The sequence below is a fragment of the Cervus elaphus genome, chromosome 24 (genome assembly GCF_910594005.1).
Source record: "Cervus elaphus chromosome 24, mCerEla1.1, whole genome shotgun sequence".
Lineage (NCBI taxonomy): Eukaryota > Metazoa > Chordata > Mammalia > Artiodactyla > Cervidae > Cervus > Cervus elaphus.
This window is the reverse complement of record NC_057838.1, coordinates 70,212,313-70,236,119: the sequence shown is the minus strand read 5'-3', so window position 1 is coordinate 70,236,119 and position 23,807 is coordinate 70,212,313. Positions and strand designations below refer to the sequence as shown.

The 23,807-nt window shown below is 61.8% G+C and overlaps 1 protein-coding gene across 2 annotated transcripts in view; it reads left to right on the top strand.

Annotated features, from left to right (window-relative positions):
* The window catches only part of EEFSEC (eukaryotic elongation factor, selenocysteine-tRNA specific), a 113,982-nt gene that overhangs the window by 29,202 nt on the left and 60,973 nt on the right, over positions 1 to 23,807 (top strand). For both annotated transcript variants that reach the window (XM_043885511.1, XM_043885512.1), the window contains exon 2: positions 19,016 to 19,223. In XM_043885511.1, coding sequence (XP_043741446.1) covers positions 19,016 to 19,223 — 208 coding nt within the window. The remainder of the gene's footprint in view (positions 1 to 19,015; positions 19,224 to 23,807) is intronic.

The window sequence follows — 23,807 nt, the reverse complement described above, 5'->3', positions numbered from 1 at the left end:
TACGTCTAAACTCTCAGGACCAGACGTATCTCCCTTCTCTGCCCTGGCACACCAGCTCACACACCGGGGTCTGCAGACTTGGGATTGAAAAGCTTAGTCGCCTCTCCCCTGTTCATCCTGGCTTTACTGCATGCCCACTGTGAGCCAGCCTCCGATCCCGTGGCGGGGGACACAGGAAGACACCCCCTCTCTGAGTGCCGAAGTGAGCCCTCCGTGGTGGCCGAGTGTTTACAGCTCTTCAGCCACGCCTCGGGCAGGCCAGGGGAGAGTGTGGGCGGGAAGCACACAGCACTGACTGTGCGAAAATGACCCGGACGCGGGCTCGCTCAGCCGCCGCCGCAGCGCTGCGGGGCAGGACTCTCTGTCCTGTGCGCTCGGGTGGCCCCTCAGGACGTCTGCGGCCCCTGACGTGGGCCGTGACGTGGCCCTCGGGGTGGAGGGGAGGTGCGCAGGCGAGGAGCCCGAGGCTGCCCCGGCGTGGGGCAGTTTGCTGTTGATCGTGCGCTCACCGCTGCAGACCCCAGACTCGAGATGCTGACCGTGCGCCCTGGCGATCTTCGTCTCCTCTGCACACTCCTTTGCTGTTGATTTTTACAATTGTTAGGGGCGCATTCCTGCCATTGCAGTGAAGTCTGCCTGATGAGAGGCCCCAGACCCCAGCACACGGTGCTCTGGTCTCAGGCGGCCTTTGTCTGCGAGAAGCTCGGCCTGTAAACGTTTTACTACCATTGCGTGGCCTGCAGCTCTCCCACACTCACTAATGCCAGAGAGGGCCACGCACACGCATCCACTTTTCTGAAACTCTTGCTCTTCCGGAGGCTTTGTTACACTTTGACCTGATTTTCTCTGAGTCTCGCCCTGCGGATCTGGCCCCACCTGCGTGGCTGAGACAACCGTCTGTAGGGAGGACCTCTCTGGAGTGGGAGGCGCGCTGATGACTCCAGGGCCCAGAGCTCCTAAGCACGGCTCTGCTCGTGAGCCTCCTAGCCGTGCGGCACTCGGGGGCGGGGGTCCAAGGGCACCACCTGGACCGCACCTGCGTCCGCCTCTTTAGGGTGACGTGATGACCCCACGCATCTCACCGTGCGTCCTCGGGAGCATGCAGAGCGCGAGTCACTCTGGTGCTGAGTCGTGGCCCAGGCCGTGCGAGGCGTTCTGGGTCCTCCCTCCGGGCAGTATCTGCAGCCCCGTGTTAGTGGCCCCCTTGGGCTCCAGGGCAGGCCAAAGGTCCCCGTGTGGGTGACCGGCCGCCAGCCTCGGACGCCGTCCGCGTCCTCATCAGGCCCAGAGGAAGGGCTGACGGGGAGGCCGCCTCTGCCAGGGGCTGAGCTCATCGCCAGACCCCACGGCAGTGTAGTGTCACAGCTTGTCGCAACAGCAGAAGAGAGTCTTCCCGGCCTGTCCACATCTTACGCGACCGCTGAGCTTGTGGACACGCCGCACTCTCTCTGCTCTCGCTGGAGCCGCGGGCGAGGTGGGAGGTGTGTGCGTGCAACACGTGTGTGCTGTCCTGGAGGGCGCGGCATAGGGGAGGTGCCGTGCATCGGAGCACGCCTGCACGCCCCTCACGGTCCCTGCTGAGTTGGCATTTCTGGACCACCCTTAATATTATACTACAATTTCATAAGAAAAAATTTCGACCTAAAAAAAATCATTCGGTGACAGATCACTAATATAAGTTGGTTAGAAATACAATATGAGATTTAAAAGTTTCAGCTTCCTCAGTTACATCAAATGAGGCATCTAAGCAAAGTTCTGCTCCAGTCTGTGACGGCTCCTTCGAGCCTGCTTTCTCTGCAGACCGCGACCGAGCAGAGACCTGCGGCCGTCGGGAGCCACAGAGTGTCCACGGGGTGGTATCGGGCGGCGGGGCTCCCTGAGGCCCCTCTGTTTCCAGGGGGAGGCTGGGGGCTGCCGGGCTCCGTGTCACCTGAGGACTGTAAGTCAGGTGCCATTGAGAAGGCATGTGGTCAGTGGGGAGTGGCTCCCCGGTCTCAGAGGAGGAGGCAGCTGCGCGGTGACGCCGTTGTGGAGGCCTGGGGGCGGCGGGGTGGGGTCCGGGCAGGTGGAGAGCTGAGGCGGGAGGCGGGGTGTTGGGTCATGAGGCCCCAGTGGTGGCGAGGGTCCGCACACATGCCAGCCCTGAGCTGCGGCCGCTGTGCCGTGCGCTTCCCTGCAGGCTGGACGGCAGCGGACGCTCCCCGCAGCTGGGCATCCGCACGCCCAGCGGGCTCCCGGACTGACGTCCAGCTGACTCGGCCCTGGGGGTGAGGGGTGAGGCCTGCTGCATTTAGGACGGGACTTCCCGGGAGGATCAGGCTCCGAGGAGGCGGACCTCCCCTCTGTGTGACGTTGGGAGCAGGCCTGAGGGCGTGACGGCGGTGGTGGCCGGGGGATGCGCTCTGCACGGCCCATGCGGGTTGGGTGAGGCGAGTGTGCAAACGGGCACTGGGGTTGCTTGGAAAATGCCCTGAAAGGTCAAAGGCAGGGTGCTGAGGGGAGGAGAATCCTTGAAGCCTCCTGGTGTGTAGTCTTCATTTGCAACGGGCAGAAATTCCCCCCAAACTGCTGCTTGGAACCAGCACGGTTTGTGTGCCGGGTTCAGGCACGGCTGGATCCAGGCTTGCCTCCGGCCGCTGCCTCTCTGCAGTTGGGGAGCCGCCCCGGGCGGTCAGCACAGCTGCTTTCTGCTGGTCGGTGCCCCCGGCCGAAGATGCAGGACAGACCGAACGGCCAGCCGGGCCCAGCCTGTGCCTGGTGCTGGGCCCGGGGTTTATGCCACGTATGGGGGACGGAGCCGGGACTAGGGTCCCAGAGGAGAGCGGCGCCCTGGGTGGCTGGTGGCCGGGGTGCAGGGCGCCATGTAGGCCGCAGGTGGGGCCCGCGTGGGTCTCGAGCCCCTCAGAGCGGGAGCTGTTCTCACGGCCGGCAGCCCCGCAGACCTACTGGCTTCCGTTACAAACCAAGCATTCGGCTATTTTTCTTGCTCTGGGAATTGTTGATAAAAACTGTCTGTTTAGTTGAAACATTGCAAAAGTTATACAGGAAAAATAAACAAATCTGAGGACCTGGCCAGTTGTGGCCTGGAGGGACATCAAAGGTTGGCCGGTCACCAGGCCCCGCCTGCACCGGGGTGTGTCGTGGCCACCGCAGGCCGGGGGCTGGGAACCAGCTCCAAATCCTGGGCTGCGCTCGGGGTGGGCGTCCCGAGCCCCCGCTGGAGCAGCGGGTGGTCCACGCAGGCCTTCCACCTGCCGCAGTCCAGGGGAGCCCACCCCCCCACCCCAGGCGGCCCCCTCAGGCCTCTCCTCCCTGGCACCCGCCCGCTCACCCCACCTCGCGGGAGCGCTCACCAGGGGCCGTGTGCCGCTTGCAGGGCCAGGGTCCCAGGCCGCTGCTGGCGGGGCCGCGCTCAGAGCAGGCCCGGGGCCCCCGCTGGCCGTGGCTGCTGCTGTGCCGCAGGGCTGGGCACTGCGGCGGGACGCTTCTCCTGGGGCGGGGGCAGACGTTCCCGCTGGCAGCGTCCTGGGCGTCGCCCTCGGTCCCTGGTGTGCTGAGGGCGCCCTCTGCAACGGACTCGGAGCAGGTAAAACACAGCCAAGTATCTTCACGCTAACGTCTTAGTGGGTAGTCACTTAAGTTATAAAGTATTTGTAGTTGTCGTGAAGTACATTTTCTTGTCCCAATTTTGGGAAACAGCACAGGAAGAGGAAAATAAAATTCACCTGAGGCGCTGGGGCTCGGGGTGGCTGCAGAGCTTGGCCAGTGGGGCGAGAGGGGCGGGGCCCCGTCCCGGGAGAGGCAGAGAGCCGCGGCAGGGGCGCAGTGCTCGCGCGCTTTCTCTTAGCCCACGTCCCTCTCACGGGGCTCTCTGCCCATGGCCTTGAGGGCCCAGGAGAACACCCTGCACGCTGTGCTTTGCGTGACTCAGGGCCCTGAAATCCAGAGGCAAGTGGAAGACGAAGCCCCACGGCAGCGGGCTGCCCGAGCGGACCTGTGTGCCGCCTGGCCCCGGCCCAGACGGGCCTGTGAGAACCGCTCCGGAAACAGCTGGTGACAGGTTCCGTGCTGTCAGCCTTTCTGTTTTCCTTGTTACCAGAAAAATAATCAGCTCCGTGTCTCACGCACTTGATAAAGCGGCCCAGGCACCAGCTGTAGCTCGGAGCAATTTCTGCTCTCGTTGCTTTCAGACAGGACATGGGCGGGCTCCCAGGCCGAGCGCAGGGCCCGCGTCCAGGCTCAGCACGTCTGTTCTGTTCCGTCCATCCTTCCCGTCTCCCGGGCTCTGCTGGGCATGGTGCTGGGCTGGCCTCGGGGGTCCGGGTGCGCATGTGAGGGGGCAGAGCCCGCTCCCCCTGGCTCCCAGCCGGTGGCTCTCCGTGTCAGGACGCTGTGCTTTCTGGTTTGGGGCCTCCCCTGCAGCCGCCTTCCTAAGGAGGCTGGGACCCTCTCCCTCCCGTCAGCCGAGGGGGCCGAGATGCTCGCAGAAGGACGCCAGGAGGCTGCTATCAAGGAGCACGTGCTGGGCAGAGCAGCAGCCCCTGCCGGCCACTCCCTGGACTCAGCGCCGCCCCCCGGACCTCCGGGAGCCGCCTGACCCGCCACCTCGGGCCTTGGTACCCGCGTGGGGGGTCCGGGCCCCCCAGGCCTGTGGCGTCTGCTGCACAAACCGTCCCCCAGGGCCTCTGCCCGCCGCCCCGGCCTGAGGCCCCGTCCCCTCCACCTCCCACGGACTGTCGCCAACGAAGCTAGGTAATGCTTCCTGGGAGATGGTGTATATGATTTTATTCCTCACAGGTTATTTTTTTTTAGTTTTTCCCCACCCCAGTCATTTATGTGTATTGAGAATCTGATTCTCCATGTAGAGGAAATTCTCAATTCCTCAAAACAGAGGAGACGATGAGGGGCCGCTGAGAGTCTTGTCACTGAGGACGACGCCCGTGAGTGTCTGTCCTCAGTTTTATGTGGCCGTGTGGTTCTCAGTCGCGGCAGGCGAACGCTTCAGGTGCAAACTCAGGACCCCCTCCCTGAGCAGGGGTTCAGCCCCGGCCCCCGCATAGGGAGCTCAGTCTCCACCGCTGGGCCACCCGGGCGGCCCACACCTGCGAGCGTCTGACATGGTGTCTCCCTGCTGAGGACCCTGAATCTGGATTTTCAGGGCCTGCTTTCAGGGTTCAGGGCCGGGAGTCTTTTCTCTGAACCACATGGGCTCTGACGGCTCGCTCGGCAGCCCCTGGTCCTGCCGGCCACCCTGCCTAACCCCTCGAGGAGCACAGCGTCAGGCGCAGAGCACGCGGGGACCCCTGCCCACCCCCCGAGGAGCACAGCGTCAGGCGCGAAGCACGCAGGGACCCCTGCCCAGCCCCCGAGGAGCACAGCGTCAGGCGCGGAGCACGCGGGGGCCACCCTGCCCACACCCCGAGGAGCACTGCGTCAGGCGCGGAGCACACGGGGACCCCTGCCCACCCCCTGAGGAGCACAGCGTCAGGAGCGGAGCACGCGGGGGCCACCCTGCCCACCCCCCGAGGAACACAGCGTCAGGCGCGAAGCACGCAGGGACCCCTGCCCACCCCCCGAGGAGCACAGCGTCAGGAGCGGAGCACGCGGGGACCCCTGCCCACCCCCCGAGGAGCACAGCGTCAGGAGCGGAGCACGCGGGGACCCCTGCCCACCCCCCGAGGAGCACAGCGTCAGGCGCGGAGCACGCGGGGACCCCTGCCCACCCCCCGAGGAGCACAGCGTCAGGCGCGGAGCACGCGGGGACCCCTGCCCACCCCCCGAGGAGCACAGCGTCAGGCGCGGAGCACGCGGGGACCCCTGCCCACACCCCGAGGAGCACAGCGTCAGGCGCGGAGCACGCGGGGACCCCTGCCCACCCCCCGAGGAGCACAGCGTCAGGCGCGGAGCACGCGGGGACCCCTGCCCACCCCCCGAGGAGCACAGCGTCAGGCGCGGAGCACGCGGGGACCCCTGCCCACCCCCCGAGGAGCACTGCGTCAGGCGCGGAGCACGCGGGGACCCCTGCCCCCCCCCCGAGGAGCACTGCGTCAGGCGCGGAGCACGCGGGGCCACCCTGCCCACCCCCCGAGGAGCACAGCGTCAGGCGCGGAGCACGCGGGGACCCCTGCCCACCCCCCGAGGAGCACTGCGTCAGGCGCGGAGCACGCGGGGACCCCTGCCCACCCCCCGAGGAGCACAGCGTCAGGCGCGGAGCACGCGGGGACCCCTGCCCACCCCCCGAGGAGCACAGCGTCAGGCGCGGAGCACGCGGGGACCCCTGCCCACCCCCCGAGGAGCACAGCGTCAGGCGCGGAGCACGCGGGGACCCCTGCCCACCCCCCGAGGAGCACAGCGTCAGGCGCGGAGCACGCGGGGACCCCTGCCCACCCCCCGAGGAGCACAGCGTCAGGCGCGGAGCACGCGGGGACCCCTGCCCACCCCCCGAGGAGCACAGCGTCAGGCGCGGAGCACGCGGGGACCCCTGCCCACCCCCCGAGGAGCACAGCGTCAGGCGCGGAGCACGCGGGGACCCCTGCCCACCCCCCGAGGAGCACAGCGTCAGGCGCGGAGCACGCGGGGACCCCTGCCCACCCCCCGAGGAGCACAGCGTCAGGCGCGGAGCACGCGGGGACCCCTGCCCACCCCCCGAGGAGCACAGCGTCAGGCGCGGAGCACGCGGGGACCCCTGCCCACCCCCCGAGGAGCACAGCGTCAGGCGCGGAGCACGCGGGGACCCCTGCCCACCCCCCGAGGAGCACAGCGTCAGGCGCGGAGCACGCGGGGACCCCTGCCCACCCCCCGAGGAGCACAGCGTCAGGCGCGGAGCACGCGGGGACCCCTGCCCACCCCCCGAGGAGCACAGCGTCAGGCGCGGAGCACGCGGGGACCCCTGCCCACCCCCCGAGGAGCACAGCGTCAGGCGCGGAGCACGCGGGGACCCCTGCCCACCCCCCGAGGAGCACAGCGTCAGGCGCGGAGCACGCGGGGACCCCTGCCCACCCCCCGAGGAGCACTGCGTCAGGCGCGGAGCACGCGGGGACCCCTGCCCACCCCCCGAGGAGCACAGCGTCAGGCGCGGAGCACGCGGGGACCCCTGCCCACCCCCCGAGGAGCACTGCGTCAGGCGCGGAGCACGCGGGGCCACCCTGCCCACCCCCCGAGGAGCACAGCGTCAGGCGCGGAGCACGCGGGGCTCCTGCTCGTGTTCCCGGCTGCTCATGAGAGCTGTCGTCAGAGGGGACGGCTCCACCAGCAGGCGTGCACTGCTCAGCCTTACTGCAGTCCAGCAAGGGATCCGGTCTTGTCCTGGGGTCCCAGGACAGAGCCCCTGAAACTGGGATCCCCCAGTGGTCTGCTGGGCCCCTAGACCGCATCTGAGCTCCACTGGGGGAGACAGAGACCAGCAGTGTGACTGGGGACCAGCTTTGGGCCGAAACAGCAGCCTGACTGCCTGACCTCTGAGGTCAAGGGCAAGCGGACTGAGTTCAGTCCTGTGGCCAGGGTCTGAATCACTCACGCCCAAGTGGTGAGACCCCAGTGGAAGTCTGGGCCCAGGGCTCCGCAGGGCTCTCTGGCTGGTACAGAGGTTGATGGCAGGTGAGGTGCCCTGAGCCCATGGGGAGGCAGGGGAGTGTGTGGCCCGCGCCTCTTCCTTCGGCCGGTCTGGGTCCGTGTCCTGCAGAGTAATGTAATCGGCGGCCCCGTCCTGAGTTCTGTGGCTATGGCGCCTTCTCTGCGTCTGTTCTCAGAGACTGCGCCCTGGGGCGGGGGTGGCAGGGCCCCGACCCCGACACGGCCTGGCTGCGCGGAGCCCTGATGGACACTGGTGGGGTCCGTCTCCCCGCCCCAGTCTGTGCCAGGGTGCCATGTGGCCCCAGCACTCCCGGCTTGAGTCTGAGAGGCTCACCGCTTGGGTGCGAGAGGCGGCAGAGTGGGCTCTGACTCGCGGGTGTAGGGGCCAGGGGCAGGGAGACGCTTGGGACCGGGGCCCAGGGGCCAGTCCGTGTGCCGTGATCACAGAGGGGAGGTTGGTGCTCCTTGAGGAAGAGGCACCCAGGGATCCTGTGCTGCTCACCGCCGTCAGGAGTCCCTGAAGGAGGGCACGGGAGCCCTTGGGCCGGAGAGGCTGACAGACTGTCCCCACGAGGACCCGTGTGTCCGTCCCGGGCGGCCGTGTGTACTGCACTCCGCGGGGAGGGGAACAGCCGTCCCGAGTTGTTGTGGCAGAGCGGGGTCTGGTCCCCGAACCAGCAGTCCACACCTCCAGTCCTTCCGAGGGGTCTGCCCCGTCCCCAGGGTCTGGGGGACACGGGACGCATCCCCGCAGCCCTGCCGCGTCCTCGCAGGACTGCCCCCCCCCCCCAGCCGCTGAATCCCCTCGTCGCAGACTTCGCGTCTTGCTCTGATGTCCTCCACTGCATTGACCTTGTGGGTCTGAGTGTCTCCCCACTGCACTGGGAGCTCCTTGAGGGCAGGGGTGGGCCCCACTGGGGGCCGCGTACAGAGCGCAGAGGCCCAGTGTGGCCGGGGGCAGCTTGGGAGGGAGGCGCAGGGGGAGAGGCGCGGGGGCGGCCGCCGCTCGGTCCCTCTGACTCCGTCCAGAAAAACGTCTGCTTGTGTCTTGAACTCATTTTCATTGCTTGCTTCAGTGGCCTCACTTGGCAGCTGAGGCCATATGCTAATTCCACCCTTTTCATGAAGGAATTCTGCTGATTTTACTGACTTTTTATGGTAGATTTCTCCCCCTTTCCTTCTTTTTTTCTTCTGCTTCCCCAGTAAACAGATTCCTGAGACCACGCTCTCAGGCTCTGCGACCCTGCACGCTCCGACCTTGTCGCCCGGGGCAGCCTGGCCGGCCTCCCCCCCCGCCCCGCCCCTGCGCCCATGGTGCCTTCCCTGCCTTGGGGCTCTCCGTGGCTGGGCCCCATCTCTGGAAGGGCCTGCCTGTGTCTGAGGCCACAGCACCGAGCACCGCCACTCAGAACCCCCAGAGCGCGGTCCTGCTGTCCTGGGGCCCCTTCCCTGGGGGAGGGGGACGGCCTGGGCTGCTTGCTGCCACACCCGGAGTCTCAGCGCATCTCCCACGTGGCCCCACGAGGCTCCTTCTCCCCATCACTGGGGTCTCGGGGGTCTTCTCCCAAGGAATGCAGCCTCTGCAGGCCCGGGCCCTGGTGCTCACTGCATGCCTTCCTGCCCAGGACGCGGCCGCCTGCACCCTCCTCCTTGCCATTTTTGGCACATGGGCCTCTCTGGCGGGCCGGGGGCATCACGCCCCAGGCCAGGGAGGAGTCTGCCCGTGGCTCGCGGCAGGCTGCTCAGGGCCCTCGCTGCCCCCAGTTTTCTGCGTTCCCTGCAGAGGGGCTTGCTGACCTCCGGCTCTGAGTGGCGGGGGGCTGCGGGGGCACCGGGGGTCACAGGAAGCGGCTGTGCTGGGCATCGTGGGAGCCCGGGGGAGGGCCGCCTGGTCCAGACGGGGTGGTGGCGTCTGAGCTGCAACCCCCACGCACAGTGCCAGGGGAAGGGCTGAGGCGGGAGGGGCGCCGGGCGAGCGCGGGTGCCCGGGTCCCGGGATGCAGGGCTGACGGCCGGGCTGGGGCTCGTGGGGGAGGCTGGGGGGCCAGCCCCAGCGCCCTGCCCTCTGGCCCTTGGGGGGCTCTCACTGTCCCACTCTCTCGCCTTCTTGGGGGGCCCCGTGCTGTGGACCCAGGGCTGTGGGCTGGGTGCCCACCCCTGCCACCACTCTCTGCCCTAGCTGGGACATGACTGTTCTGGGCTTCCGCCTGCAGGACGCAGGCTGGACAGGGCCTCCAGCCCCTCTGGACGCCAGCGGCAAGGGAGGCATCTATCCTCAGGGACATTCCACCCGGGGCCACCGAGGTTTCCGCCTCGCTTTCCTGGGAGAACTGTCATCTTGAGTCCCCCTTGGGCTGCCCTTGTCCCAGGGCGCTGAGCCTGTGGGAGAACCTTGCCTGACGCTGGGGGGATGCCTGCCAGAGAGCGGCCGGCCGTGAGGCTGCAGGGGGGGTCCTCGGGCTGGGGGGGGGCCTGGGTAATCCTGGATGAGGCCTGCAGAGCCCACCCCGGTGCCCCACGAGAGTTCAGATCTCAGCTGAGGTTTCTCTGGCGACAGGACCACGGCCTCAAGCCCCACTCTACCCCCTGGGGAGCCCACCTGGAGACTGTGGGGGCCCTGCCCAGCTTCTCCGGGAGGAACCCCCCCACCGGCACCTGCCCTCCTCCCGAGTCCTGGGGCAGGAGGGCCCAGGGCTCAGCAGGATTCACCGGCCAAAGAAGTGGGCGTTTGCTCCACGTCCTCCCGCCCCCTCCGGAGACCCTCCGCTGGGAGCTGCAGGCCGACTTTGGCCAATAAACATGTTTTGTTTGGGCCATGCAGTTTAAACATGTTTTCGGAATTGGTTGTCAACATTTAAAAGTTGGCACAGTTCGCACAGTGGTCCAGATTTTTGGCTTCTTTTGAAAAATCGGAAGATCTGGCAACTCCAGGCCCACATTCCTCTCTGGCCACGTGGGCTGGAGCGGGGTGGGGGGGGGGGCTCCCCCAGAGTGACCGTGGTGTCCTCTCGCTCCAGGTCGAGGCCCCCACCAGCCCTGCAGGCCTTCGAATTTGCCCACGGCCCCCACCTCAGGACAGGCGTTCGTCCAGGGCTGGGGTCGGCGAGGCCGGGACCTCGGGTTCAGCGCCTGCTGTGCCAGGCCCAGGGCTCTGAGGTCTGCACGCGGCCCCGAGGTGACGGCGAGCCCGTGGGAGAGCAAGGCTCCGTGAGCAGGCCTCCCCGGGCGGCGGGGGTGGCGCTGAGGGCTAGCCCACGTGCCCCCACGTGCAGGGACCTTTGTCTGCAGGCCTTGCCCTGTCCGTGGGGAGCGAAGGCACAGCCTGAAACCCGGGGATGTTTCTGCTTTGGGCTCACAGGCTGCGTCTTCAGGAGAAACTGTCCCCGGTGCCCCTGAGGAGGAGGCAGGCTGAGTGGCCCTGGGCCAGGCGGGGCCAGCTCCGCCCTGGGCCGTCTGCCTAGGTGCCCCCGCCCCCCTGCATGAGCCCCCACCACGCACTGAGCCCCCGGCTTCCCTCGCTAAGACGGGCTGTCAGTGTGCCTGATCAGCCGCGTGCAGACCTGTGGTCTGTGCAGCCGCACTGCAGTGATGAGGCTTTCAGGCTCGTCCCCATGATGGGCGCTGGATTTGCAGAATTTTAGTGAAAATCATAGACTTAAACGTAGCATTTCCCCAGGCATGTGGGAGTGCAGGCAGGACCCAGTTTGGGGGCCCCGCGCCCCGAGGGCCGCGTGAGGCGCACACCGCACGATGCTCTCACAGCTCCCAGTGGCCTGCTCCCCACCATGGAGATGGAGACACTGGCCCGCTGCTTGGCCGGTGAGCGGAGCGGAGGTGCAGACTCGTCACCTGGGGCCTGGCCACGACCCCATCCCCGCATCCCGGCGGACCCTGCGCACCCAGGGCCCAGGCGGTGAAGGCTCAGGGGTTGTCTGTCCTGGGTTGTCTGTCCTAGGTTGTCTGTCCTGGGGTTGTCTGTCGTGGGTTGTCTGTCCTGGGGTTGTCTGTCCTGGGGACCCTTTCGTTGCTGGCTGCCCAGCAGGTCCTGCGGGGAGCCGGCCTGGCTCACCCTGAAGTCTGGTGCCCGCGGACCACGTGGCCCAGCCTGCTGGCTGCGGCCGTCCGGCCCTGAGGTCCCGGTGGGGAGGGCGCTGCCGGCTCACGTTCCCACGTCCACCCCCGGTGTCTGTCCACACAAAGCTCTCCCGTCCATATTTGGCGATTTGTCTCTCTCCCCCGCCTCTCCGAGGTGTCTGCCAAAATCCTGTATAATTCGTGTCATCTCCCGAGCTGTTACAGTATATGAGGGCAGGGGATAATTTAGTTATTTTTTAAAAAAGAGTCTTAGCAAAAGTCAAAAAGGAGGGGGGAGTTTTCATACTCACTGCATGAAATAGACAATATTTCCTGAAACAGGAGATACGAACCTCAAAGAATTTAAAATAAAACATTCATTTTATTATTTTTTTTAAAGAAGGAAAAACGAGGGGAAAAAAAAGTAGAATAGTCAGTCTTTTTATCCTAAGTACAGATGAAATTGATTAAACCTTAAAGACTGGCCTCCGCACACCCGGTTTATTAATTGAAGAATTTCCTCTTACCCAGAATGGGAAGTTCACATTAGACCGAGCCGGCCCCTGAGTGGCAGTGACACTTGAGAGCCGAGCGTGCCCCACAATCCTATTTTCTCTTCGGTGCAAGAGGAAATCCTAAAATGGTTACGGGGGCGGGGAGGGGCAGCAGAAACCCCACATTGTAAGGAAGCCTTCTTTCATTTCCTTGTAAAGCATGAAATCAAATTATAGCTCATGGCCCACAATTATTTTATTTCTACATTTCAAATTCCATTTTCTGCTCCTTCTCACTGCTCTTGAACAGGAGTCGTACTGTTGTGCAAAGTCAGCTAAAAAGATTACCCCAGGTAGACAACGACACAGTAGCTCAGGGAAGCGAGCGCGGCCAGGACTGCTGGCTCGCGGTGGGCCTGGAGCCCAGCGTGCCTCCGTCCCCTACGTCCCCCGAGTCCCTGGCGTGCCTCTGTCCCCTGCGTCCCCCGCGTCCCCTCCGTCCCCCACGTCCCCCGCGTCCCCTGCGTCCCCTCCGTCCCCCACATCCTGTCCATCCCCTGCGTCCCCTGCATCCCCTCCGTCCCCTCCGTCCCCCACGTCCCCCGTGTCCCCTGCATCCCCTCCGTCCCCTCCGTCCCCCACGTCCCCCACGTCCCCTCCGTCCCCCACGTCCCCCGCGTCCCCTGCGTCCCCTCCGTCCCCCACGTCCTGTCCATCCCCTGCGTCCCCTGCATCCCCTCCGTCCCCTCCGTCCCCCACGTCCCCCGTGTCCCCTGCATCCCCTCCGTCCCCTCCGTCCCCCACGTCCCCCACGTCCCCTGCATCCCCTCCGTCCCCCACGTCCCCCGCGTCCCCTGCATCCCCTCCGTCCCCTCCGTCCCCCACGTCCCCCGCATCCCCTCCGTCCCCTCCGTCCCCCACGTCCCCCACGTCCCCTCCGTCCCCCACGTCCTGTCCATCCCCTGCGTCCCCTGCATCCCCTCCGTCCCCTCCGTCCCCCACGTCCCCCACGTCCCCTGCATCCCCTCCATCCCCTCCGTCCCCCACGTCCCCCGCGTCCCCTCCGTCCCCCACGTCCTGTCCATCCCCTGCGTCCCCTGCATCCCCTCCGTCCCCTCCGTCCCCTCCGTCCCCCACGTCCTGTCCATCCCCTGCGTCCCCTCCGTCCCCCACGTCCTGTCCATCCCCTGCATCCCCTGCATCCCCTCCGTCCCCTCCGTCCCCTCCATCTGGGAAGGCGTGCCGGCCGACCCGCTGCAGCCCTCTGCCCCGAGGAAGCGGAGACCGCTGGCTATTGCTGCGCTGCCCTCCAAGGAGGGCGCCGCAAGCCATGTGTTGCTCTGTCCCAGGAGTCCAGGGTGGCTGGGGAGACAGAGGCGGGGAGGTGTGAGCCTGGCGCCAGCTTAACACCCCTGCCCGGAGAGGTTGAAGGTCACGCCTTTCCTGACTGTCATCCAGCCCTTGTTCTGTTGCAGGGAGAGAGGCAGCTAGGTCTGGCGTGTCCTTCACGCGCTCTTGCCGACCCCCTCGTGCACAGCGGGCCTTGGGCTCAGAGCATCGCCTCAAGTTTTGCTTTGTCGTTTATCTTCCCTTTTAGCTGTTTTTCCTTGTGGCGGCTCTGGGTCTTTGTCAGCACACTCGGGCTTTCTCTAGCTGTGGCGAGCAGGGGCCGCTCTCTAGCTGTGAAGTGCAGGCTCCAGGCACACGGGCTTCAGTACTTGGGCGTCTGCGCTTAGTTGCTCTGCTACACGTGGGATCTTCCTGGAAAGAAAGAAAGTGGAGTTGCTCAGCCGCATCCAACTCTCTGTGACCTGTGGACTGTAGCCCACCAGGCTCCTCCATCCATGGGATTCTCCAGGCAAGAATACTGGAGTGGGTTGCCATTTCCTTTTCCAGGGGATCGTCCCGACCCAGGGATCGAACCCGGATCTCCTGCATTGCAGGCAGGCGCTTTAACCTCTGAGCCACCAGGGGTGCCCCAGACCAGAGATCAAACATGTATCCTCTGCGTTGCAGGGCAGACTCTTAGCCGCTGGACTACCAGGGAAGTCCAGGTAACTTCTACCTACAGGAAGTTTAATGCATTTACTGCAATCTAAAGTGAAAGCGAAGTTGCTCAGTCATGTCCAACTCTTTGTGACCCCATGGACTGTAGCCTGCTAGGCTCCTACATCCCTGAGATTTTCCAGGCAAGAATGCTGGAGTGGGTTACCATTTCCTTCTCCAGGGTGTCTTCCCAACCCAGGGATTGAACCCTGGTCTCCCGCGTTGCGGGCAGATGCTTTACCCTCTGAGCCACCAGGGAAGTCATGTAACGTTGTATTTAGTATAAGTGCATTTGAGTTCCAAAAAGAAGACTCACTTTAAACACACTTAAGTCCCCAGTACTAGCAGCAGTGTCCGTGGGTGGGGCACCGGGTAACTGGGATGCCCTCCCTGACGCAGGATCGCCTGCTCTCCAGACCTCCAGCCCCAGGTCCTCCCTCCACGCCCCATCTTTATCAGCCCCGCCTCTCAAGAAGTTCTCTTAAAGGTCTACCCTTAAAGACTCTCTTAAAGAGGCTTTCATGCTTCCACTTAAGATCCCGTCAGCCACACGACCTGTCCTTCTGAACGGGGACCCAGCCCCAGTCCAGCTGCCTCCCCCACACTCCTCCCCCGCCTGGACCCCAGAATCAGGGCAGCCCCATGGCGTTTCTCCCCCACCTCCACTGGACCCCAGAATCAGAGCCGCCCCATGGTCCCCCACCCGCCCCCACTGGACCCCAGAATCGGGCTGGCTCCATGGCGTCTCTCCTGTCCCCGCTGTGAGTCCGGCTCCTCTGCCCAGCCCCTTCCTCCCGCCCTGCAGCTCACAGACCAGGGCCTGCGTTTTCATCTGTGTTCACAGCCTTCAGCACAGGCTTGAGCTGGGGCAGGGCTTAATCAGTCTGTGGGCCTGAGCAGGCAGACGGCGGCCTCCCCAGCCTCCCCTCGGTTGACCAGGAATGTGGTCCTGAGGCTGAGCGTCCGCTCCCTGCTGGCGTGCAGAGCGGCCTGAGTGCCTTGCCGGGGCAGGGGGCTGGGAGGGGAGGCTCGAGTTGTCCACCCCCTGCCCCCCGCCGCTGGTGCCTCCTGGGATCCTCGGGATGGGAGAGGGAACTGTCAGGCCCAGAAGGGCTGGTGCAGACGGGACCTGGACGCTCGGCTTCGTCCGCGGCCTCCCTCTGGCGCCGCACACCACCTCCTCAGTAGGCGCTCGGCACAGCCGACACCAGGGTCTTCTGAGGGGTCCCAAGGTCACAGCGGCTCGAGGGGCCCCGCTGGAAGCCGGGTCAGAGCCAGGAGCCACCCGCGCCCAGCACCAGCCCCCGATCACTGTTTCTTCACCACGCTTTGATCCGGGGACAGGAAGTGACATAACTGGCCTGTCTTGTCTTTCTCTAAATCCCCAGTATTTCCACAGAATGAATCAGGCAGTGTCTTTTCCGATTCCCATGAACCCAGGGTAGGAAATCACTCTGAGGCTGCAGGGCCAGAAGGAGCGAGTGGGTGGGAAACACAAGTCGCAAACTCGCCGCTCACAAGTGCCCCTCTATATTTCTCTGCCTATCAGCGCTTTCCATCTGCTTGTGAGGACTGCAGAGCCCTTTAAAGGTTTGCAGAGCAATTAGAACACGGCTGAAGTTTCTCAGTACTTTTAAAAATTACAATTTCCAATTCCATAGATTATATATCTTAATCGTTTCGGAAATAAAAGTAAAGAAAAACCTACAAAGATCAGCATTTAACACGTTATCTGTGAGATGAAATTTTCCTTCTGGGACTAAAAGGGGGGAAAATGTGTTTCGGGAGAAAAAAAGTTTTTAGCGGGAGAAACTGAATATAAAATGTTAACCATTTTAGCAAAACCAGATCGTTAACCCAAGTTTGAGTTTTAATAAAAAGCTATGGGCACGCTAAATAAGAAGTAATATTGAATTTAAAACAAAGGAAAAACTTTAACTGGTGACGTTAAATATTCAAGAAGTGGGGTAGGTGCCTACAACCCAGCGTAGAGCTGCAGTGGACGCCGGCGTCCTGCGTCATCGGGAGCGTTTCCCAGCACAGCGAGCGCCTCCGTGCGCGGGGACGTGAGGGGCCATGGGAAGCGCCTCGGCGCCAGAACCCTAGGACGTGGGCTGCTGGGATGGTCCTTCCACAGCGGGCGGGGGAGAGGAGCCGCGGCCGCGTGGAACGGTTCCAAGCAGCGTCCGTGAGGCCCTCCGCGGGGCCCTTGGCGAGTGCCAGCCCGTGGCCTGGAATACTGTGTACCCCAGTGGGCAGGAGATTCGGACGGTTTGAACCCGGCCTGCAAAGCGGGCCACCCCTGCGCACGCATGCACGCACGCACGCACGCACACACACACACGCGCACACGCGCGCACACACACACGCGCACACACACACACACACACACCCTGCCCAGCGGGGGGCCACAGCGGTCTGACCAGCTCCCGTCAGTGACTCGCTGACCCTGTGTGGGGGCCACAGCGGTCTGACCAGCTCCCGTCAGTGACTCGCTGACCCTGTGTCTGGCAGACCCAGCGTGCCGCCAGGCCCGCAGGAGCCCCGGAGCGGCTGCCGGCCCCAGGGACAGGCCCCGGGCTGGGAGCGGGCCTGCGCGGGGCCGGCTGTGGACGGCGGCCCGGGGAAGGACGCAGCTCAGCCCGCACGGACTGCCCACACTCGGCCCGAGATGGGTCGGGTAGAATCTTTGGGAGTCGGCAGTTGTGGCCACCCCAGGCCTGCCTCTGACGCGGCCAAGGAGCCGTCCTGCCGGGCCCACGGCTTCCGGTCGCCCCGCCCTGGAGTCTGTGCTAGCGGCCCAGCTCCTGACCGCACGTGCGCCTGTGAGGCCTGCCTGCTGCGCGCCAGCCCTGGCCCTCGGCTCAGCCCCGCGAGGAGACCCCATCTCACGGTCGGGAGGCGGAGGCCCGGGCCCAGGACACTGAGCAGCAGAGCCAGGGCTCGAGCCTGCAGCTGTCTGCGCTCACACGCCCGCTCCTCCGTCGCCAGCTGCCTGCTGGCCAGGGCCTGCATTCCTGGGTCTCTGGGCCCCTGCAGCGTCCCGAGGAGCAGGTGGGCCAGGCTCCTCCGAGGAAGCCAAGAGGACAGGGAGAGGACAGGGCGCGGCGGCAAGCTGCCAGCGTCCTCAGGACGACCTGGGCCGAGCACCGTCCCTGGGGGCGCGGGGCTGCTCACTCACCGCCCCCTGAAGAGCCCAGGAGGACGACAGGGCCATGTCAGCAGAGGAGGAACAGGAGGAACAACAAAGCCAGCCGTGTCGGAGACAAGAAAAAAATAAACAGCCGAGGACAAGACAGCAGACAAAGAGAGGTGCTGGACCCCTGCCAAGAGGAGGACGAGCCGGGAGCCAGCGAATGCCGGAGGCCCGCGACTCGGCCCCCGCGGGGCTGGGCGCAGGCCGCCGGGGGCGAGGGTCCCGGCTGCAGGGCCCCCCGAGTGCGCCTCTCCTCCCGAGTCTCACTGTCGGGATCTGCAGAGGAGAGAGGGTTACCGTGACTCGGAGGCAACGGGTCACCGTCCAGAGAACACTCAAGTTAGGTCTCCACCTTGCATGTTAGGCCAGAATAAATTCCAAATGGGTCAGTTTGAAGCAGAGACTTGTAAGTATGTTTAGACACATTTGGCCGCATCGAGTCTTGGTTGCCCTTGAGGTCTTGGCAGATCTTCCGTTGCGGCGTGCGGCCCTCCGGTTCTGGTGCTCAGACTCAGTGGCTCTGCAGCATGTGGGATCTTAGTCCCCCGACTCGGGGCCGAACCCACGTTGCCTGCATTGCAGGGTGCATTCTTAACCGCTGGGCTGCCAGCGAAGTCTCTGAAACATAGACATTTAAAGCTGTAAAAGGACTGGAAGAAAACACGTGAGAAAATACATATAATCTTAAAAGTAAAAAATAGCTAGGTAACACACAAAGCCCAGAAACAAAAGGGAAAAGAGGAAAGACTGACCATTTCCACATAAAAAGGAAACATTTCTGCATGGGAAGGAAAGATTCCTAAATGCCAAAGGTGACTCAGGAGAGAGGCCCGCAGTGCGCTTTCCCCGCCCAGGATAGCCTCTTAGGTTCTCTTTAAATCGGCCACAAAGAGAAAAGTGTCAACAGGGCCCTTGCAGGCGCCCCCAGCCCCTCCTCTTGGCTCAGCAGTGTTAAAGTGTCTTTAAATTGGCCACAGAGAATAACAATCCAATCCGAAGGGGAAACAGTATCCATCCGTGTCCCACCCCCGCAGGTGGCAGCAGGCGGGGAGGCCAGGCCAGCCCCAGGCAGCGCCCACTGCAGGCAGAGGCAGAGGTACTAAGTGTCCTGGGGAAACAGGGCAGGAAAGAAGGCTGGGACGGTGTGGGAGGCAGGGGGGCTGCCAGGACTCGGAGAGGCTGGGCAGGGGCCGGGGCAGAGACCCCACAGGGCGGCGGGGGTCCGCGGCCCTGCACAGAGGCTGGTGGCTGGGGGTCCGTCAGACAGCAGGCAGGGCAGAGCCACGGCAGGCAAGCCGCTCGGGTTAGAGGTGGAGGCCCTCCACGCCAGCATCAGGAGGAAACAACTTGAGACTGCATGGAGGTTCTGGTTTTCCCCCAGTGGGCTGACAGAATAACACCACAGCGAAAGGGCGGCCGGGGAGCAAGTCCTCCAGCCGCCAGGCCGCCCTGCGCACAGGCTCCTGGAGCCCCCAGCGAGCCTGCCGTGCTGCCCATTTAGAGACGGGGAAATCCGGTTATAGAACCAGGAGCGGCCAGCGTTCCCGGCCAGGTGACCCCCCACCCGGCGCTAGGGGCTGTGGTCGCCACGCATACCCCCACTCGCCTCTGACCTGGTCCTCTCTTCCCCCAGGGGCCCAGATCATTGACCTGATGATGCTGGTCATCGACGTGACCAAGGGGATGCAGACCCAGTCGGCCGAGTGCCTCGTGATTGGGCAGATTGCCTGCCAGAAGCTGGTCGTGGTGCTGAACAAGACCGACCTCCTGCCCGAAGGGAAGAGACAGGCCACGATCGACAGGATGACGAGGAAGATGCAGAAGACCCTGGAGAACACCAAGTGGGTTTGCCGACGGGGTAGAGGCCGCGGTGCTCGTGCCGGAGGATGAGGAGCCGGGAGGGGCGGCTTCCTGACGTGAGCGCCGGGTGGCTCCGTCGGCGTCTCGTTCAGGGACCCAGGCCGCCTGCGTCTTGCTGGCCCGCCGCTCTGGGTGTGTCCTGGGGGAGCAGTCAGAGCCGGGCACTGGCCCATGAGGGTCCAGGGATCATGTGGCCTGAACAGGCCCCAAGCTGCCCCCAACCGAGTGGGTGACGCCTCAGTCCTGCCTGCTCACTGCCTGCTCAGCCGAGACCTGGTTATCGGACGGGGGTGGGTTGGGGTGATGGCTGGACGTGACTGTCACAGAGGTTTACGGAGTTGGAGGGACAGACGGACAGGTGGATGGAGGGGTGATGGACAAAGGCTGGATCACAGGGCCCTCTGGAGTATTTCATGCCAAGGGGTTTACGATTCTGTCCTGTGGGAAGTGGGGAGTCGTTGAATTTTGTGCAGGGGCGTGACCGGGAGAAGCAGGCTGTGGTCGGGAGGGTCCCGGAGACAGGGGCAAGCCCCGGGAGAGGGCGACCGGGTGGCCTTGTCCTGCACCAGCTGCTGGTCTTCAGGGTTCGGGGGGCAGAAAGCCCCCTGGGTGCTCGGCGGCCACGGAGGCAAAAGCAGAAGACGCCCACGGAGCACGGGTGTCCACGCACCTGCTGTGTCCTTGGGCCCCCCTCGCGGCCAGCGCCCTCTGATCAGGATGGACCCACGGCCACCGACTCCATCGAGCCCCGGCCCCTGCTCCTCCCCCCTGGGGGGCGCGCACAGTGGAGGTGGTTTTGTCTCCCCGTCACAAAGATGGATATGCTTTCCCCTCTATGATGCTTTTTTCGGCTCTAACACCTGCAGCTCTCGCTCAGAATTCTCCAGTTGGTTAAATTAAAGCTTCAGCCCTGAGAATGGGCCAAATGTGTCATAAAAGATTTCCCAGCGCTGCCTTTTGTTAGCAAAATTCATCAATCCGATAAAATCGACACATTTAGATAAGTGTTGCATAAGAATTCAGACTTTGTTATTCCCAGCGGAAGTGGATGTGAGACTGTAAAAAGGAAGATAAAAAGTTATATCTTTTTTCTAGTGAGTTATTTGATCTCCCTGCCGTTTTATTTACTTGTCAGAAAGGGGAGACCAGGTTCTGGGGACTCCTGCACGGTGTCCGCATCGTTTTCTGTAAATGAGACCTTCTGGGAAGTGCTTAGGATGCTACTAAGGGTCAATTAATACCAACCATTTAGATCAGGTAAATTTAAGGAAAAGTCTCGCGCATACCTTTAAATTACCCTTCCTATTTTAATTTATTGGGTGAAGGTCAGTCACAGCCTTTATTGCGCATGCAGAGGAGACTGGCCTCTGCAGGGCCGCTGACGCTCAGCTCTCCTCACAAAGCGCCTGGGGGTGGGGACACTCGAGTGTGCCCGCCAGGGCAACCGTCTCGTGGGAAGAACTGAGCTGTTAACTCCCCGCAGCTGAGAGCTCCCTTCAGTCCTCTTCAGTGGCCGTAGGGCTTCCCCGGCGGCTCAGCTGGTAAAGAATCCACCTGCAATGCGGCAGACCTGGATTTGATCCCTGGGTTGGGAAGATCCCCTGGAGAAGGAAAGGCCACCCGCTCCAGTGTTCTGGCCTGGAGAGTTCCATGGACTGTATAGTCCGCGGGGTCACAAAGAGTCAGACACAGCTGAGCGACTTTCACTTTCACTTTTCCTTTCCTTAGGGTCCCTTGTCAGGTAAATCCTTTGTAACAGCCTTTTCAAACGCGAAGCAACTTTCTGTCTAGAAATGAGAAATCTGGACAGCCAACCTATGTATGTATCAAAACCTAGAAAGTGGTAAAAACATGGTGCTTTATTTTTCCTATCCAAAGAGTAACTGAAAGAAACTTTGGAAAATAGAGGAAAGTTGTTAAAAGAAAGTGAAGCCCCCAAAAGGTTTCTCAGAGCAGCAGCTGCTGACATGGTTTATCCCATTCCTATCTTCTAACCGTGCACCCCATCACCCCACCCTGTCTTCCACATTCAGAAAGTGTAGTAAGACATACATAGCACGATGGTTATGCTTTTATCCATCTGTAAACACACTGCTGAGGCGCTGAACGCCTTCACAGAGCTGTGTGCCCGTCACCGCTGCCTGCAGCTCTTGTTTGTTGTCCCCATGACTGGTCACTGCTCCCTGCGGCCCCCCGGGCCCTGCTGGCCTCGGCTCTGCCTCTGTCTGTGGGAGTCTGACTGCCCTGGGGCCTCACGGGAGTGGAATCAGGCCGCACGTGGCCTTCTGTCTGCCCTGCTTCGCTGAGCGCGGGGCTCCAGGTCCATCCGCGCTGGGGCGTGTGTCAGACTCGCAGTCCTTCTACTGGGTTTCGGCCGTATTTTGCTTGTCCGTTCATCTCTTGATGGACACGGGCTGTTTTCTCTTGGCTGTGGGCAGTGACGCTGCGAGGAACGCGGGGAGTAAAGCTCCCTTGCGGTCCCTGCCCCTGTCCCTCTGGGTGTGAACCTGGGAGTGGGCCCGGCTCACGTGGTGACTCGTTCTCGGGGATTTTCTGGGGGACCCCGCGCCGTTGCCCACGTGGTGCGCGAGGGTCCCAGTCTCTCTGCATCCTTTCTTTGCAGCCCTCCTAGGAGGTATGAGGCGGAGCCTCGCTGTGGGCTTCATTTGCCTTTCCCTGCTGACTGCTGTGGAGACGCCTATGTGCGTGTTGGCTGTTGTCTGTCTTCTCTGGAGAAATGGCCATCAGATCCTTTGCCCATTTTTTAATCAGGTGGTTTGTTCTTGAACTGAAGGAGTTCTTTACATATCCTGAAGGCTAAGCCCACGTCAGACTTGTAAATGTTTTCTTTTGTTCTGTAGGCTGTCTCTAACTTTCTTGATAGTATTCCTTGATGCACAAAAGTTTTTAATTTTGATGAAATCCAATTTCTTTCTTTCTTTTTCTTTTTTGCCTGTGCTTCTGGTGTCATATCCATGAAATTGTTGCCACATTCAACGTCACGAAGATTTTCCCCAATTTTCTTTTGTCTGAGAATTTTATTGTGTTAGTTCTCAAGTATAGGCCTTCCCTCCGTCGCTGGTTATCTTTTGCCTGTGGTCTGCATTAGAGGCACACCTCCATTCCTTTGCAGAAGCCCCGTGCTCCCAGCACCATCTGTTTCCCTTTCGTCCTTTCACGTGTGGGCTGCAGAGGCCCCTGTCTGTCCTCGCCGGCACTGCCCAGCCTCGTCCCTGCCCCTCTGTGGCAAGCTTGCGTTAGGAAGCTAAGCCCTCCAACTTTCTGCTTCTTTTTCAAGATTGTTTTGACTTTGGGGTCTCCTTGCAATTCCCATCTGAATTTGAGGATCTCCTTTTCCATTTCAGTACAGAATGGTGGTTGGAATTGTAATAGGGACTGAATTGAATCTGCAGATGGTTTTAGGTAGAATGGACACCTCAACAGGAGTAAGTCTTCCAGTTCATTGACACGAATGTCTTTCTCTTTGTTTAGATCTTTACAAATGTCTTGTATCCAAGTTTTGTTGGTTTTGGTATACAAGCCTTTCATGTCCTTGGTTAGCTTTATTCCTAAGTATTTCATTCTTTTAGATGCTATTATAAACAGAATTGCTGTCTTAATTTCCATTTCAGATTGTTCTGGCTAGTATATAGAAACACAAGTGATTTTTCTGTGTTGACCTCGTACCGTGCAACTTTGCTGAATTCAGTTCTCCCCCTTTAAGCATATAGCTGTGGTCCTGAGGTATTTACCTTCCTGATTTGGGCTTCTGTTACTTAACATTTTATGGAGCAGTTCTTCATGTGACCAAGACTCTGTTGCTGATGCTTGGGAATGGCTTAAGTTTTCTTTCTTGTAAATAATCCTTGATGAACATCTTTGACCAGCATTCAGCTGTGCCCGTCCTCTGAGTTTTCTCTCTTGAGAGAGTCCCGGGTCAAAGGGCAGGAGCCCTTCCGGACCTTTTGTGAGTCTCTGGGTGCTCTGACGTTTCTCACAGGTGGACGCTAGCGTCTAATTTAAAAATAGATTTGAAAACTTTAAGATAGAATGTTGTTTCACTCTTGCTATAATAATATGCAATTCTTTAATTACTGGTAAGGCTGAAAATTTTTTCTTATGTATCTAAATTGTTGTATTTTTGCATATTTAACTTGTGCCTGTATGTTTTGTCTGTTTGCCTCTTGCAATTTTAATGCTTGCTTTTTGATTTTCAAGAGTGTTTAGTATCAGTAAGGATGTCCTTAATTAACCCTTTGCCTGTCACATTTCCTATAAGTTAAGTCTTTAGCACTTGTTGTCTTTCTGTTTTTTTTTAACATGCAGAAGTTTCTAATTTTTATGTAGTCAAGCTCTTTGATTATTTTTCTTTGTGATTTCTTTATCTCTGAAGGCATTTAAATTTACTCTTGCGTAAGTATTTATCAGTGTTAACAGAAATAAAAATAGACGGTAACAGTGTACCCGTATCTTCCCAATGCATCAAATCACCGTGCTTTTCCCGCAGGCCCCTGCCTGTCTCCCCCACACGCACGTGATCTGATGTAGCTGTTATCACACACCGG